We start from the raw sequence: 19,987 nt of genomic DNA, 5'->3' as shown, positions 1-19,987 counted from the left end.
TGCACCATCAATCGAAGATGCGGATTTCGCATTTTCATCATACGAATTAAACGTCATTTTAGCCGGAGTATCCCATCATTAACATTGATTGCCTAAACCAGTGAAATCGTTGAATTTTTATACTTTTAACTTTATTATTGTCACGGTATAGTTGATACAGTTCAACGTTTCATCTAATTTGATCTTTGTTACTAACGTATACGATGCATTGCGATCGTTCAATCTAGTCAATAATCTATATTGGGTATTGCACTTTTGTAAATAATTGCACAAGTAGAGTTCAATTCAGTTGCTCGAAGTATTGTTTTGAATATTGGGTTGTAGCAGTTACACAATAAGGATTAACCCTGTCTATTATTTTGAACAGTTCGGTGAGATTTTTAGTTTTAACGGAGTTTGTGGTAGTGCTCAACATTATTTGACTAAAATGTATTAATTTGTCTAGTATGAATAGCGGGTTCAAATCCACAATAATAAGAATTAGTTCGTCGCAACCAATTATCCTATATCCAACAGAAAATCGTAGATCGCATTGGTGTGTAGAAACTCACGCAGAGAAACTGTGCATTTCACATAACCCTCACTGGAGAAGTTGTGGAAACCCGCAGGAGAAATAAACCATAATACATTTTCTTTGTGAATACCCGGCTTTGGCGTCCAGAAGATATAGGTTCTTAGAAAGATACTTCTTTGACAGTTTATCAGACTGTTCATCGGTGAAGTCAAAAGACCTATTAAATTACCTAAATTCGGCAGGATGGATTTAGTCTCTACTCTTCTACACTAGGGTTCCTGCGAGAAATGTGGTAGCAAACGGCGAAAAATCGCTAATTGAAGTACATGAAAGTTATCTAATCACACCCTACCAAAGAAGAAAATTACGATATAAATTCCTTACAAGATATACATATATTAAATCTGATAAATTCTATGTTGCAGCCTAATATATAAGTTGGTGATTAATGAAAGTAAGATTGTGATTAATTTTTTTAACAGCATATATATGCTTTAGTCTGAGCCTAAACGAGAATATTTATCCAGGAAGTTTCATTCCCTACTTACTTTTAGAATATTAGGATATTTGGTTCTTTAAGAGTTAAATGTGTTCTATTTAGTTAGATTCAGTTAGCAGTACAAAATATCTGAGATAGTCACAGTGCTCCTTTGCATTCGGAATTATTATCTCGTTTATCTCTGATATCCTCGTTTATTATTTATGTTCCTTTATTTTAACCTATAAATTATCAGATTACTTACTTGCTTTTTAGGATAATATCGCCTATCCTCTGTTTATCTTTTATATCGCTCTTTATGATTTATTTTCCTTTATATTAATCTATTAGTTATCAGATATATATACATATATCTCTTAGCAATGCAAAGTAATACAATTGTTTTTACTCATACATTTATTTGGAATGTAAAATAAAACTTATCTAAGACATATAAATTTTTTATGAAATAATATATTATTATTCATTGAGCAACTTAGATTTTTAATGATTTTTAATAATTTGATAAAATTAATTTTTTGTAGACATTTAATATATAAAATATTATTTTAATGTTTTACAAATATTTTAATGTGCTCATTTAGTTTTTGGTAGAATTTTTAAAATTATTCTTAAACATATTATTGTTATATACAAACCCATGCGATTTTATTTTAAATATATATAATTGTTCTTCTGTGCAAAATATATATTATTCTAAATTTTATTTTAGCAAAGCATATTTATATTATATTATTTAAAAAGTTATATTAGTTTCATAAATAATTTCAATAAAAATATTGAACTCAGTTTGAAATACAATTATTTTATATTAAAATGAAATGTTACATAAATTTATATAAGTTTTTGAAAAAGTTAAAATTTTTTTAATTTTATAAAATCCAAAAATATTTTTCTTAATACTCTGATTTTATATAAGTTTTCATTATTTTATAGTGTATTTGTATACATTTAAATTGTAAAACTGATTTATTTTTTAAATGTTGTAAACCAAATGGGTCTCCAAATGTAGCTCGATCGTATTGTTATTATTAAGAGTATCTTAATTTTATAAATATTTTAAAGGACTAGCATCATTTTACAAAATTTTCATAATTTTTTATCGTAAAAATTTAAATAAATTTTTTTTTATAATTAATGTAATTATTATTGTGTAATATTAATATGACAATATTAAATAATAATATAATATTATTTTTATATAATATTATTATTATATAATATTATCAATTATTTATATTAAACTTTTGTTGCACATATATAATAATTATAATTCTATTTATCTTAAAACTATTTCACATAAAAATATCATAAAATATATTTAAAAAAGTTACACATTTGCACATTTAAGGCCCGTACGTATATTTTGTTTACATATATAATATATTCATGTAAATTATGTAAATAAATAGTTTACATTAACTGATTTATAATTATTTGCAACCCATGTATTCAGCTATTTTTTTTTTTTGTTATAACTTATTAGAAATTATAACTTCATTTTAATATTAAGAAAACAAAAGAATTTATTGGAAAAAAGTATTTAACAACAGAATATTAGTTTTTTTATTATATATAATAAAATCTTATCAACACATTCTTTTGATATGATTTGAGTAAATTCCACGTAATTTAAAACAGCAAAACAGAAAAAAATTTCTAAAATTAATTCAAATTTTTAAGTTAATCTTTGAAATGAAGATTAATTATTATTTATTATTAATTAAGTGGGGAATACTATATACTTCGACACAATTTCTATAGACCTAACAGGCCAAAATGGTCTATTTCGTTATTGCTTTCTGTCTATTAAGCTACCATGACAACTTCGAGGAAGGCGTATCAAGTCGATTACGACTATAAAACAATATTTGGTGGAGTAAAAGGCAACACCTTATTCAGCATGCAAAAATTGGAATTGAGATTAAGCTCAGCTTGTTAGGGACTACTTCAAAGGTGACAAAATAAATTCTGTTAAATTGAAGATTTATTTGCGTTTTAGAAACGAATGAGGATATTTTTAGGAACTAATCAATGCTAGATTTTTAACGTTATGCTTAAACGGTAAAGATCTGAGCAAAGATCAAAAGGTTCTTAACAAATCATAAGACAATTTCAATTTTTTTATTTTTTTGTCTACAAGAGCTTTCTTTTTTTCTCTCACATATGTCAGTTCGGAGAGTATGTGAGAATTCTGATAACTGAAAATAAGAAAGCAGAGAAACTTTAATTTGTATTACAAAAAAAAAAAACAAAATAATAACAGAGTATGCAAAGCTTCAGCTGAACATTAAAAGGTATGAGAACATGTATGAGAAATCACAAACTCTTTGCTTTAAAGTTCATTTAAAGATTTGGTCATCTATACGATTTTGTTATCTCTGGATAAGATATGAGCCAAATCAAAAACTCTTAGAAAAAGTTGGAGTCCTTAACAGAGAGATATGATTTTAAAAAAAATTTCTCTGGATAAGATATGAACCAGATAAAAAACTCTTAAAAAAAGTTGGAGTCCTTAACAGAGAGATATGATTTTTAAAAAAATATAGTTTAGGCATTTTATTTTATAAATACGTTCTATAAAATATTTTGCGTAAGTTAATAGTTTAATATGTGTATATGCATTAATCATACTGCATGCACAAAAAAGAATATACAAATATCAAAAAAAAAGATTAAATTAAAAAAAACATTAGCACTGTAAGAAACTATACTGTTGTGATCTATTACATTCCCTCATTCTGTCTTAAAACCTATATTTTTATGTAACTACAACTCCATCTATCACTGTGTCTCACTCTTACCAAAGTTACATTGGTAAGAAATGTGATTTCTTACACTCTTAATTTGAGCAAATAGTTTGAGCATTTAGTACAATTAATTTAAAATTAATAATAATTTAAATCTAATATAACTAAGCCTCTTATTTGGTTTTTTCAATGCTTTGTAGGAAACCTTTTAAAACTGTGAGTTATTTTTACAATATTTATACAAATACAAAAATAAAAGGAAAACAAATTGGTGTGATAAACATCAATTTAAATATTTAATTAGATTTAATAATTAAACTTGATCAAGTATAAAACGATTTTAAATGATTTCTGTATACGATATAATTTAGACAAATTGAAAATGCATTTAAATTATTTACATATATAGTTATTCTTCTTTCTTTAGTTAAAGTATAACCTTCGTATGGACGGCTTAATACTATTTATGGCGAATTATAAATGCATATAAACATCTATAAATCTATAAACATATAACTTAATTATTTATAAACATATTATTGCATATTGCATTTCAATGCAAACATTCATACACCGAGTTAGTTGTATGTCTTATTATTGTATTTGGCATGGTAATGTAGCCAATTTGCAAAGGTACTTATGATTTGTTGTTCTTTATATGATTTCTTAAAATTGCGCATAGTAAGAAAATAAGATTCCTGTCCAGATTCCTATTAGCATGCACTCATTCAGATTTTAAGCGTTTTGCGACATGGTTTGGATTAATGTTAGAGTTGTTAATAAAATCTAATTGATAGTCAAAATCAAAGTCAACATCTTTTTGCTGAAAATATGATTATGAGAGTAATTGTATAAAAATTGTGAAATAAAATTTTAAACTTACAAAACTCACCAGCCGATCGCAAATGACAGCGATAGCCGTTTTCTGTTGTGCCTCTGCAATCTTATGTTCCACTAAGTAGAACATATACTCATCGTAGAGTAAACGTATCAAGTGGAAACTACCAAAACTAGAAGCGGAACGCAATGTTAAATCTCGTATAATCATCGAACTATAAAAACTCCAATTGAGTAAAAATTGACGTGCTGCTTTGGGATAACTAGGCTTTCCATGATAATCCTCCAAAGCTGTATCAACAGCAAGTTGTAACCATGCAGCCCATTGCTCTAAAGTGCTTTGCTGTTGCAGTGCAGCTTTAAAATCATTTTCTAAACGTTGTACCAGACCCGTTTCACACTGGCAAACCCATGAAGCTTGTTCCTAAATTAAATAAAAAAAATTTTATAAGAATACGACATTCATTTATTTAAATTTATAAAGTAAATAGAAGATATTATATATATATATATATATGCTAAATATATTTATTTTATTATACACTTTATGGACTAAATGCATACGGTAATACAATAATTAGTCGTAATTTTTTGTCACTAGATTGTGTTGGTTTCTAAGATAAGATAAGAAATATACAGGGTTATAAAAAACCGGCTCCAAACGAAGCTGAGCATCGTCACCATAGTTGATCTTTTGATCTGCTGCGGACCCTAGCCGAACAGAAAATATTCCGTCCTTAGAATAAAAGCCAAAATGTCAGTCCTTGAGAACATTCTAATGTTAGAAGGGGAAAGTAATTCTCGACCCAGTGACCTTCACCTGGCCAGGATCAAGGCTGAACAGTCACAGAGAATGTGACTGGAAGTCTCGTCTGCTTCTAATCTCTCTACAAACAAATCCATTTTGTTAATGTAAAACGTATACGTGTTTGAAAAGTAACCTTTGAGGTAATACTTTTTTTTATATACAAGAATACAGTTATAGTCATTTATCGATTGAAAGAAGCGTTTGAACTTAACGAAAATTACCGGTAACAGAATCACTGATCTTAATTACTTTTATATTAATTTTTTAATGTATAGTAGATGGCCACATAACTATCTAAAACAATGCTTAATAATAGAGGACCACAACAACTGTGCAGGCAATTACAAGCAAGAGTTGTTGAAAGCTAGTGGGTCGTGCTATAACGCTCTGTAATTGTTTCTTATAAAATGTCATTAAAAATAGCAGCCCTCCATCAGTTAGTTATATTGGTCAGGCAGTTAATAGTTGGTGTATATGATATTGTTGTAGTCCACCGTAAACGAGGATTGCTAGCTATCTGATATGACAAAACGTTACTTGTATCTAGAAGAATATAGGGTTTTAGTCACATTTCTTATGATTGTGCGACTTTTCTCTGTGCTAGGAGGATATCGACTAAAAATTCTTATCCCATTTCAATCAGCAACTTATCAATGAAAATATATTCTATGTATATTCTTCAATAGCAGAAGTAACAGTAGTTTTTACCACTATATTATATCTAAATAATGGAAGGATATATCAATGTATAGAAAGTATTGAGAGTATGCAAAATAGAAGATTCGTTAGATTGAGTTGCATAAAATCATTCACAGTACAGATATTTCGGTCTACCATCTCCAATGTGCCATAATTAACAAGAGAAGCATAAAATCGCAACAATAATCAATAACATTTTGGTCTACCAAAGGAACGGAGGACTGCGACCATGCTAGATTTTTAGCGATAATTCTTTCATTTCCCGACTGGCTAATATGTTTGGTTCAATTAAACTCAATTAAATTCATAATAAATATATGACTTACCTGTACATTACGAAAATCAACTCGATTCAAATCATTCAACATTTGTGATATTTGAGAACTATTTTGTAGTACAGCTCGTGCTGCCTGTGCTAAATGATTTAAGGATGTATAGCGACGTAAAGTTTGACAAAATGCTGATACCGTAGATGTTTTTATTTGAACCAGACGTTCTGGTATACCAGCCATTGATTCACACAACCAAAGTTCCATATTCTTAGCAAAATTACGTATGGCCTGAGTTAAAGCATTTGGAATGGAACGTAACACATCTGGTATAATAACATCAACCATATTTTGATAAAATTGATAGTCTACCTATTATATCAAAAATTATATTAGAAAATTTATTAAAAAAAAAAAATATTTTTATATATATACTATATTTTAAAAACTTACTTCTTGTATAAATTTGTGTATTTCCACACAATGAAAGAGTAAATATAATTTAGTTTTACTTAAATATTTTTCTTCATCACATTCATCCATATTATTATTATCTGATGAACGCCAAAAATCACGCCAGACTAATTCAATGGTATTGAATTCCAAACTGACGACTGCATCCAAAAAAGCTTCACAATGATCACGATACATTGCACGAAAGGTTTCAACATCATCCTGAGTCAGTTCACTGTTAAAGGTGTTATCCAGTTCAATAGGAGGAAAAGTTGGTAATACGCCAGCGCCATTACCCAAATACTAAAAGTTATATTTATGATGAAAATAATTTATAAATAAAGCGATATACATTTTTTATATATAATTTACAGAAATTAAATATATTTAAAAAAAAATTATATTTCTATGGAATTTGGATCATACATTTTCGCACGTTTTGAAAGAACAATGCAATTTATAATAGATATGGGAAAATAATTAAATTATATTTATTATTTTTACTTAAAAATAAAAATTAATTAAAACATTTAATTATATTGCTTTGCTTTATATATATTTAATAACATTCTTTATGTTACTTTTACTTATAATCTAACATTAATGGATTTTGTTATTTTCTTTAAATGATATTTCTAGTCGAATTATAACCTCACTAGCGTTATACATGGTGAAATGTACTTGAATTTTTCAGCACATATCTGTGGTGTTATGGTCCGCGTTGAAATTAATTCGGAAAGCAATTTTAATTTTCACATTTCAAAATTTTTAGAACTGTGCCATTTATGATCTTTACAAATAGATTTTATGATTTTATACAGCAACCAGTTATTTTTTTTAAGGATAAATTGAAGAAATTTTATTTTGCAGATTATTATAGTTTATTATATTGATGTCTTTCACAAATATTAAAGGTTTCTGTTTTGGACAATTTTATACATACATCCCTGTTTTCCGATCTTAATGGAAGCATTATTCCGATAGTGCAAATTACTACTAGTATTATTGCTCTTACTGGTAGTTGAAGACTTCTATAAGTATAGCTCACCAAACACGTAATCCGCGTACACAAAATGAAGAAAATGTGATTATAGAATTGCTTTAGTTGCTTAAAGATGTATACTGATTAAAAAATATTCTATTTATTTCAAGGCATAGATATTCGACGTAATACTTATTGAAGAAGTTGTTATTGATTTTCTAGAAGAGAAGATTAGAGTGCTATTAAATCCTCCCAATCTAATACAAATATATCTTTACTTTTTAATTTTTTAGATGGCATCCTTGGTGAATCAGAAGTAGGTTCGACAATTTTCCGAGGACGTTTTTGTCCATATTTAACATATTTGGGATATACACCATTTTTTTCATTTTCTTCGATTGTTTTCATAAAGTATGCTAGCGATTTATCACTTGTTTCTGCTGCTTCACCATTGGTTTCCAGTTTAGAGTCACCATTGGAACCATCGTTTGCAGACATTTTAGATTCTAATAATTCTGATGTCTTTCTTGCTTTGTTGTTGTCAGACATATGAAATTCTCAAGATTAACAGGTAAAATAATATAACTTCTGCTTTTTACTTGAAGCGCAAAATTAATATGAAACACTATACACTTGGTTAATATTAAACGCGCGAAAAGAAGAAAGGTATAACAGAGAACACTATATAAACACAAAAATTTAGAGTGAAACGTCACTTAAACGTAACTGTTGGCAGATTTTACTACTAAAGTATAAAAAAAATAGAAACTTTTTTTTTATCTGCATATGAACAAATTTTTATACTCGCGACTACTTGCTTTTCGGCAAAATATAATTCGCACAACTCGTTATTGTTTACTCGTAAAATAAAATAAAACGGTAAACAGAATGTGTTCAAATAAGGAAAACCGAATACCGCAAGAGCGAGTACGAGACTTGTATGTTTTATATTTAAAGTGAGTAAAATAGAATATGAGTAAATATGTACTCGAGGGAACGAATAAATCATACTCACGACACTTGCGACAAGATAAAATGTCTTGAATAAAAATTTGAGTAAAGTGTATGGTTGCCATAAACGTATATATGTGTTTGTTCCTATGTGTGTTTATAAGTGAAAAAAGTAGTAAAGCAGAGTAAAAATTATGTATGCCCAATAACAGCGTAGGATATGGAAATATGTATTATTGATATATTTGTATATATGTGTGTATATTATGTGATGTGTATGTTATGTTATGTGTCTTAAGTCGCTTTTAATGCATAGTTCTTTGTGATATTTTTTTTGAATTGTAGTTTTTGTTGTTGTTTTGTAGTGTGGAATTTTTGTGTTTGTTGGTAATTAAAAAAATGTATTTACCACAATTTTTGTAGATATTCATTAAGGGAATATGGAATATAATCCCATACGATACAGTTGTATAATATGATATTAAAAGAAATATCAAAAATATAGGAATATTAAAACATGTAATTTGCCTATGATAAAATTACAATCATGAATTCTGAAAAGGTACACGCAATACTGTAAACATGACTATTCAAACATAAAAATAATCGAGAAATTAAACCAATAGCGAACGCAATATATTTTGTTTAGACAAAACCATATAGAAAAAACTCTAATATCAGAGCAAATGACACGAAGTAGGATCTTTTGGTACTGAATGGACAGACAAACTGCAACACTTCCCAGCAGCGCTTGGGACTAGTTCTGAACCAGTGAATTCACTAGTCCCCAGGTGTATAGTACAGTCACGGTTGCCACTTATGGTACTTTAGTACCAAAATTGGTACTTTTTTTTCGTTTGGCACTCATGTTCAAAAAATGGTACATTTCTGACGACCCAACTTTATTGGGGATATTTCCAATTATTTTTTTTTATAAATGCAACTTTGCACTATTTTATATTTTGTTCATTTATAACACTATGAAAAACACAGAATGAAAAAACAAAAAGGTCCAAAAAAATTTTGGACCTTTTTTTACAGAAATGGTACCTTTTTAAACCAATTTTGGTACAGAAAAAAATTTTCAAGTGGCAACCGTGAGTACAGTATTGTGAAAGAGACATCATATTAAAAACAAGAGAACGAAGCATAATGCTCTTAATTTGTTTATAAAAAACGAACATAAGCAGCGGATTTTTGTTTCAACTGGTGAATTGTTGTATTACCAGGGGTCAGAATATGGACTACTTAAAATAAATAAAATAAATATCTCTAATATGTAGTTGAGTTTCTTTGTTCCTCATTTGTTTTGGTTTTCTTAATGGAATGCACTATTAAATGTTGTACAAAAAAAGTATTGAGAAATTTTTATATTCTAAGTGGCGATTTAACTCATCCCCACGGACCACTCACGAACTACTTTGTGTTCTAGTGGCTAGCGACAATTGCGGCCTAAAGAACTGCTGGTTTATTCTTATATTATTTGTTATTGCACGCACACTTCCTTAATGGCTTTGTATGCGAAGGTAAGTGAGGAATTATTGTTGAAGGTGATGCATGGACTTTGTTTTTGTATTTTTTTTACTTAGAATATATGATTCCAGGCTTTGTGTGCATGGAATGATAAAATTTTATACAGACCTCATACAAAAATATGATATATGCGTATTATGAGAGAAGTAAGTACCGACAGTAGCACAACCATAGTTGTTGTTAGTATAAATGCTATTAATATGTTCGGTATTGAAGACAGTAATATGCCGTATAGTAGCAATGACATAATGAAGTATATTAATCAACACTACGTTCTTTAATAATTATACTTTATATTTTAAGTTTTCAATATTATTTAATTAAATCATATAAAATAGAATCATTAAGTAAAATTTTATTACTTAAATCATATAAGTAGATAGAAGTAGTTAAGTAATATAGTAATATAGAAGTCAAATTAATAGAATTATTAATTTTTTTTAAAACAATTAATATGAATGAATAAATAATATACTAACTGCTACGGAGTTAGAGCTGGCCAAGGTTACTTAATTTTTCTAAGCTGTTAAAAAATTGTGAGAAATGTTATTACGAGTTGGACATAATATTACAAAAAAAAACATTCTAATATTATACAGAAATGATATAAAGAGTATTTATTGGTATTAGTAGCTTTAGAGGAAATTTTCAGTAAAACACAGTTATAAATCGAGTCAGTAGTAAATGGTTTCGTTATGGCCGTGTGCGAGTTCGAATAAATTGAAGTAAAGTAAATTGAAATTACCTAGAGATTTTTTGCACTGTACTTATGTAAATATTTACTTATTGCACTTATTTATTATTCTAGGACAAAAGTTTACAACCCGTTACAGTTATTGTATATATGTATATTTATGATATGAAGATATGAATTGGCACAGTGATAGATGTGATGAAAAGATATTATAACTTGGTGCGCGATATGAATGGTGATTTGTATTACACATAAGGTAAAAATTATTTAGACAGTGGGAAATAGTAGAAACAATATATTCGCCAATATATTTGATGAAAAAATTATCTAAGTAATTTTTTGATATAAATATGATGTGAGTTATTTCTTGAAACTTTAATCAAGTTAGTTACTGAGTTATCTCTTGAAACTTTAATCAAGAGATAACTAACAATCCCTTGAATTTTCAATTGATGGTCCTTTCAAACAATCGCTTTGCTAGTTTTAAGTTTGAGTTTCAAAACTTTCAACAAGGCTTTCGGATTAATCGGTGTTATTGGGGTCTTTACGAAATTAAAAGTCAAGAAATAATATATAACTATATTTATGAGGAAGAGTTTCCGTAAATTTATCAAGTCATGCTTGTGCTTTAATAGTGTTCTTGAAGTAAATTATAATCAAAGTACTAAATTATTTTCTCTTTTTCCACTTTTTAAAAATATATATAAATAACAATAATATAATAAAATTACATTTTTAGAGAAATACTATTCCGAAATGGCAAAATGAGTCTTTTATTTGAAACAAATTAGTTTTAGTTAAACTTAGAAGAGATAACTTTAAATAAATAGTTCTGAAAACTGAGATTTGGAATAAAATAATTTCTAAAAGTGAGTTTTTAGTATTTTTATTTAGTATTAAAACGGCTTTATATTTTTAGATATATTTGTTTATTTTATATCGTCGGCTTTTTTAAATTTTCTATATTTCTTCATCATTTATACCTATCAATAATTTTGTTCTAAACTGTATGTATTTGATCTTATAGAAAGCAATGTCTTCATTTACATCCTGCTTTTTTATAACATACACTTAGCAGAAAAACTCTGCGTACAGAAAGTAAATTTTGTTCCAACATATAAAAAGTTACTAAATAAATAGATTTTTTAATTAATTTTATTTTTTATTTGTACTTTAATTCGTTATCTTCATTTTAAGCTAAAACTTATTTCTAACAGATTAGTAGAAAAATTATAATAATTAAAAATGTAAAAAATCAGCGCTATCGGTGGCAGAAAAGTCTGCGTACAAAACATATAAAGGGGAATTCCCGAAGTTTTAACAGTAGAACTTTGGCGTGTTTTATGTTTTATTGAACCAGTATATCATTATACACAATCCCACGCACTTATTTTAATTAAATTTTTAATGACAAATAAAGGAAAAGAATTTATTATCTGTGAGAGCAGTATTATTATTGATCTATGGACAAAAAGGAAAATGTATCGTGAAATTGGTCAAATCGTTAAGCGGTCACATTCTTCTATCCAAAGAGTAGTAAACAACAACAGCTAAACAGGATTATTGACTTCGAAGCAGCGATTTGGGCGTCCATCCAAGCTGTCAACAAGAGAAACTCGCAGCATTATTAATTCAGTGAAAGATAATCCTCGACTAACTGGACTTCTGTTATATAAATATATTAATATACGCATTGATATATATATTGATATTGATATATTGTACGCAGACTTTTTCTGCCACCGATAGCGCTGATTTTTCACATTTTTAATTATTATAATTTTTTTACTAATCTGGTAAGTTTTAGCTTAAAATGAAGATAACAAATAAAAGTACTAATAAAAAATAAAATTGATTTAAAAAATTTATTTATTTAGTAATTTTTTATATGTTGGAACAAAATTTACTTTCTGTACGTAGAGTTTTTCTGCTAAGTGTATATATTTTTTCAGGAATGTAGTATAGAGTTTAATTTAAAGTAAAAGTTGTAAATTGTTAAAATATCTAATACTTTGTATTATTTCTTCTTCAATTTATAATTAATAGTAGCATAATTATTAATGATAACTTTAGTTGCGTTAATTTTTTCACTTGTTTGTATTAAAGAAATTTATTTTTACATTTGAGTACATTTTAACACTGAAGATGATACACTTAATACACATTTTTCCATTATTTTCCCTATGAAATAATTTTTATTAATAAAAATAATTATAATATTAAAAAGGGATGAATCTATTCAACTAAAGTATATCTTATCCATTTCTGCGTATAACAAAATGCATAAGCAATAGGTGTCATGATATAATATACATGCTATATATATTTTATCTTAGATCAACACTTTTATTTTGTCTTAAAATTGTTCAGACGATTTAAAAAATTCACTAGAATTTATATTAAAAACATCGTCGGTAAAAATTAAAATTTGCACTCTAACCACTACTAAAATGACTTACCTGTGCACATGCCTCATAAGATTCCGGCTTAATGATATTTTTCTTTGAGCTTCTAGTACTATTCATTGTACTGCCACTTGACATAACAGTTCCACTGTTAACAGCATTTGAACTACTACTCTGCAACTGATAGGAAATTTTCTCATCCATTACATCAACCAACATTGAACCGGGTTTAATGCGAATTCCATAATAATGATACTTTGAATTACCGCGCGTACCCAGACGACGTGTGCGTAGACCGGAGAAGACAGAACGTATTAATTTGCCAAAACTGGCTGCATTCACTGGCTCCAATTTATTTTCATTACAATGTTGCATGTAATGATTGTAGAGAGTGGAACGTGGCAGACTGACACCTTCGGCAGTCTCATAATTACGTGAAAGCCATTTGATCTAGAAAATATAGAGACAATATTTATAAAGAAAATCATTGGTAACCGAAATAAAAAAAAAATAATAAAATAAAAAAATTAAAAGTAAAATAAGTGATAACAATTTGATTTACAAAAAAAATAAAACAAAAAAAAAAAACAAAAAGGGTAAGATGCAATAGGTAGAATGCAACACTGTTGTTGCCCGGTTACTACCAGAGATGTTATGAAGAAATTTCGTAATGCGCAGCTGACATTTTTTTAAATATTATACTGTTATACTGGTTATCATGCTGTGGGCGTTTTCAATTTTCTTACCGTTGCCGAGGCGATTTTATTTGTATTCCCCAAAGTATTTTGTTCACTTTCTGGTGATGCACCACCGCCACCGGTACCAATGCTGCCACCACTTAAAGAGTTTGTCGTTGTGGTTGAAGTGGGTGTTTGCGGTTTGCTGTGTGCTTCATGCAAATAAGTCACTTCCTGCAATTTTACAAAATATTTCTCATAAATATATTGGTTCTTTCGTATTGTAATAAAATAATTTTTGGAATTTATTATTGCTTTTACCATACCGTAAGACTATGCGGTGAATCCTGACTATGCGATTGTGATGAAGAATTCAGCAACAATGTCTCTTCAACCGGCACCAGATATGGTAGTGTTGATGTATGTGTTGTTGGTGTGTTGGTCGATGTAGTGCCATAGTTGCCAGACGTTGTTGTTGCGTAATAGGTTTGTCCATTTGTTTGATAATCGCCAACTGGACAGAATGGATATGTCCTGTATGAAAAATTCAATTCCATATGATCAAATTAATTAAATTAATTTAAAAACAATTTGTTGGTTATTTACATTTGAGTTTGACTGGAATTACTATGATATATCTCAGAATCCACATATTGTACTTGATAGTTTGGACCAGCATCTTGAGCGGAAACTGCAAATTGAGAACAAGTATTTACAAATGGTTAAGTAGATACAAAAGTATTAATCAATATAAAGGAAATGATAAATGTTTTTAATAAATATTTAATCTTTATCCAAATAAACTAAAAGTAATATAATTTCGTTAATAAGAATTTATTAAAATAATTACAATTATTTGGTGCAAAATCTGAGCAATTTAATAATATATGAACTTGCTAATTGGGTATCTACATTGGCAAGATTTTGGCAATATTTTTATTTTCGAATGCGAATACGGAGTATTAACGATTTTTCACTAAAGTGAGAAATCATCCCAAAAGTCTAGTCATTCTAGGCCTTGGATAAAGATTTATCAGTTATACATCTGAACATTTCTTAATGAGAGTTTTGAAAATAACAATTTGCTTACTTTAATGAGATATACATTTTAATTATAATAATTATTATAATACAAATAATAAATATTATATATTATTATTACAAATAATTATTATAATACAAATATTATACCAATAAATTTATGGAATTTTCCGTGATTCATTCTCTTGTGTAAATAATTAAATAATGTATGTGTATGGGATATATATATGTTCAGGGATAATAAGCTTTTTTGATTGCCGCATGCTTTTCTCGGCTCTCCAAAAGTCAGTTAGGTTTGGCTAGTACATGTCCCGATGTCCATAGCAGAGTAACAGAATTTCTCGTCACTGAGAAGATTAAAACAGTTCCAAACCAATTCCGATTGGAATGTGAATGTCATTAGTGATTTCAGAGCTATTTGACTGTCTTAAATCTACATAGCAGTGTTTTATTTCTTCATCCTTTATAACATGTCCATCTAGGTACTTCTTTCGCTTATATAATAGAGCTGAGGAAACTCCCAACTTGTATTGAGATCACAGTATATATATATATATATATATTGATATTGCAACATTTAGTTATAGTTTATGTAGTTATATATTGACATTATAAAAAATTATAATTATTATTGGACTGAATACATTTCTACATTACATCTTAAAATAATAACAAATAATATAAAAAATGCTGAGCACATGCCATCAAATGGGTCTTTCATTCACTGTAATTTTTAAATTATTTAATGTGAGCGATACATCACAAAGTAATTAATAATATAGTTATACAATAGATTTTTTAATCCAGTAACAAATAGATTTCTCGGCACTAACAATTTCTAGTTATTTTTGTGAGAAAATTAGTTTCCAACCTGACGTAGTAATTTTTAGTATAAAATTTCGATTTCTCTGTCCCAGTAAGACTTGTTGCAAATTTTTGGTTGAAAATCGATTTCTTGGCACTAATATTTCTTTGTAACTTTTTATGGAAGACCGATACCTCTGTGCCATGAACTTTTGAGACAATCAATTTTTGGTAACTACAATTGGAAAACTAATATATCGACACTATCAATTCTTAATAACTCATAGTGAAGATTTCTTCTCTGATACCATTAGTTGTTTATAACTCTGTGTGGAACACTAATCTCCAGATGCCAATTATAAGTAACTACTTTAAATCTGTGACAATAAGTTCACTTAAGATGTACAATTACATACTACTAATTGATTTAAAACAATATTCCACTTCTGATTTTAGCGAGTAAACTTAAATGATAAGGACGTTTTATTACAACTAATTTCTTTATTGATTACTACATTAGGGAGTTTTGTGGTTTCAAATTAACTAAGCTCATCAGGATTATTGACACTTAAAATAACCAATATTTGGCGATGAGCTATGTTATGATGAAATACTTCCAACACTTGCTATTCTTAAGCTCTTCTTCCGATCTTAACCAATGCACTAAGTCAACTGTTTTGTAATAGGTTTAAAGATAACATATGACTTGGGATGTACTAGATTGGTTGGCTGTTGGTATGTCCAAACTTGATCTACTTGCTGTTGTGAATAAAAGTAAGGTTTGTATGTTTCGTATTTATAAGAAAAGTATATCGAATTAAAAATGTGAATATAAAATGGTGCTGTTACTGTGAATGCCTACTTCAGCAATTACAAACAAATGAGTTATAATGTAAATTAAACTTTGTTTGAAATTATCCTTAATATATAATAGCCTTATAAATTTGATAGATGTTCCTTTGCAGTATATTATCATACATAAAAAATACGATTAAAAAATATATGTACAACAGAGCTTCGGATGTCCGTTGGATAATTATTTTTTATTGCATTTTTTACTTTAAGTAATTACATTTATTATAAATGTAATTTATTGAAAGCAAGATTTAAATTATAGTGGCATCATACATACAAAGAAATATTGACTTTTAAATTAAAGCACAATTAAGAAGTATCACTACTATCACTACTAAGTGATAGTAAGGAATTGGCAACTCTTGATCATCTGTTCAACATGCTTTTATGGGTATGACCAGAAAGAGAGTAATACTGAAATTATTAATCATACAACTGACTGCATAACATGGCCCCTGGGAACCGGCGATCTATGTGTTGTCTCTTCATTTAATAAATATAATTTTTAATATTTATTAAAATTTATTTTTTAATCAAATTTATTTAACTAATAATATATTTATATTATTCAATTTTTATTTATTTTATTAAATAAATTTATTTAGGTTTATTAGGTATTATTTTAAAATATATTCATTTTTAGGATAGAATATTCAATTCTTCAATCATTAAATTTTATTACATACTTTATGCCATTCAAAAAAAATAAAAAAATCAAAAGTTCTAGATTCGTTTTCGGTATATAACGGTATACTGTCATTATAACCATAGCGACTATTAGTTAAAATTACTTCTAATTGTGTTAAAATATATAATCAGATAAAAAATGTATACAACAAACTTACTAAAAATGTTATAAATTTCTATTGACATAGTTGAGAAATTTTATTAGAATTACTTGCATAACACGAACGTAGTCCTATTCACAAATATTAACGAATCACCGTAATTACCCGAATTTAAAACGTTGACAAATTGAGTAAAATATAAAGTTTTGAAATGTCAAATCGAGTGCTGCCACCTAATATAAAATTCAATAAAACAATTCATACGATAATAGATGTATGACTTTTACTTTAGGTTAATAATAAATAATTTATAAATATCAAAACGATTAAATCAGAAAAATTTATCTTAACTTAAAAAGAATATAAATAAAGATAGCAAGGTTTTATTTATTTTATTCAGCTATAATATAATAATATATAATATATACAGTATAGTATATATACAGTATATAAGCCCTGTTTTGAACTATTATTATGTATTGATGCCAATTGATTTTATATATATTTGAGTTTAATTTTTGTGACCTCAATACAAGTTGGGAGCTTCCTCAGCACTATTATATAAGCGAAAGAAGTACCTAGATGAACATCTTATAACGGATGAAGAAATAAAACACTGTTTTGTAGATTTAATACAGTCAAACAGCTCTGAAATCACTAATAGCATTCACATTCCAATCGGAATTGGTTTGAAACTGTTTCAATCTTCTCAGTGACGAGGAATTCTGTTACTCTGCTATGGATATCGGGACATCAGGTCCATGAAGACAATGAAATGGTGAATGCATTAGCCAAACCCAACTGATTTTTGGAGAGCCGAAAAAAGCATGCGACAGTCAAAAAAGCTTATTATTCCTGAACATATAAAAGCTGAAGTTATTCTTATCTTTAGCAAAACAAACTACACGGAACTGCTAACAGATTGCTGCCGATTCTGCAGGAAAGCGTTGGCAAGCAGCAGGAAATAAGATGAAGAACTAAGAACTAAGAATGAATTATGATAAAAATCGAAAATCAAAATAGTGTTGCCATGATTTTAAAAAAAATTCAAACAAACTATTCTGAATTAATTATTTTCACTATTGCTGTTATTATTTTTTCTTGAACTAAGTACAGCACTGACGTTATGTGAAAGTGGAGTGAAGAATTTTTTTTTCATAGGTGATATCACTTTATACGGAGATAACATTACGAACTTTCCTAATAGATGTCGACTTTGAGCTTAAAACCAGTTACCAAAACTAGTTACCATATAAAATAAGACACAACTAAGTTCTAACTTTCACTGAAAGTTAGCTTCGTTTAATACGTTTTCCTGAATTTAATTTACCGTATTAATTAAAAAATTTATTTTACTTTTAATTAATTATTTTATTATATGGAGTACATTTTTTAACGCTAATGTCTTTGTTGTTCTAAAACATTTTGTAAACTTTTAAATTAAGACCCCAGAACTTTTAGCCGATTCTATCAATCAAGTTGAAACAATAATATCTATAAGGCAATATTTATTTATTAAGCAAATTTTATATATCTGATTTATTTATTTAGAGTTTTGTGTCTAATTTTTATTAATATTATTGTAACATTTGTATGCTATTTATTTATTTATCTTATAATGTTTTTTAATTATAATATAATCATCATTTAACCCAGTTCATATAATATATATAATCTGTTAAAATGTTTTTTTTTTAAATTTATTTTATGAAGTTATTATTTAAATAAATACCACCAACGTTTTGAAATATTTTTGATTAGTACCTCAGGGCAGAGTTTTTTTTACAATTCGATTTATGAAAATCCTATTATCAGGTCAGCATATACAGAATTTTAGGAGTATCATTATCTATCATATTGTCTCTATAATCTTCCGAATATATTTAATAAGTTTTGATAATATATATCAATCCTTTAAAATACGAATTATCAATTAAAATATTTAAATTAGACAAAGCTCTATATATAGAGATAAAATAAAAAAACTGTTGGCAAATTGAGAAATTAGTAGACGAATAAAATAATTAAGTTCACTGAACTGGGAATGTTATAAGAAAATATAGGCTTCTACCATTTGTGATGATTTGAGCGACATGACGGTTACTCCCATTAGTGGCTTTCGTGTTGATATTAAAGTTAAATATTAAAATGAGAAAGTATATAAAAAGAAATTTGTTTTGAAATCGTGGACAATCAAATATATTCGTTATAGAGAGTGGACATATCAATAAAATTCTCCATCGTTACAAAAAGTACAGGATAATTTAAAAGGTTAAGAGACAACGTTTCAAAATAGTTTCCACATTTACTAGTTGTAAATCTGCATTAGTTCTCAGTATAAGAAATTTTGCAGGGTAATTGTTAAAAAATAAAAAAAACACTAATATAATAAGCTTCGAATTTATACATTATACCCTATGCTATATGT

At 27.6% G+C, this 19,987-nt stretch overlaps 1 protein-coding gene across 1 annotated transcript in view; it reads right to left on the bottom strand.

Annotated features, from left to right (window-relative positions):
* Positions 1-4,183: 4,183 nt before the first annotated feature.
* LOC119680595 (DNA-binding protein RFX2-like) overlaps positions 4,184-19,987 on the bottom strand; it is a 49,838-nt gene continuing 34,034 nt past the window's right edge. The window contains exons 5-12 of the mRNA XM_038093500.1: positions 14,678-14,762; positions 14,398-14,605; positions 14,141-14,305; positions 13,449-13,844; positions 6,830-7,132; positions 6,434-6,748; positions 4,647-5,024; positions 4,184-4,586 (exon numbers count right to left, since the gene is read on the bottom strand). Of these exons, the coding sequence (XP_037949428.1) occupies positions 4,488-4,586; positions 4,647-5,024; positions 6,434-6,748; positions 6,830-7,132; positions 13,449-13,844; positions 14,141-14,305; positions 14,398-14,605; positions 14,678-14,762 (1,949 nt within the window). The 3' untranslated portion in view covers positions 4,184-4,487. The remainder of the gene's footprint in view (positions 4,587-4,646; positions 5,025-6,433; positions 6,749-6,829; positions 7,133-13,448; positions 13,845-14,140; positions 14,306-14,397; positions 14,606-14,677; positions 14,763-19,987) is intronic.

Source organism: Teleopsis dalmanni, chromosome 2 (genome assembly GCF_002237135.1).
Source record: "Teleopsis dalmanni isolate 2A chromosome 2, ASM223713v2, whole genome shotgun sequence".
Classification (NCBI taxonomy): Eukaryota; Metazoa; Arthropoda; class Insecta; order Diptera; family Diopsidae; genus Teleopsis; species Teleopsis dalmanni.
The sequence above is the reverse complement of the archived record's forward strand: the minus strand, read 5'-3'. Positions and strand labels throughout refer to the sequence as shown.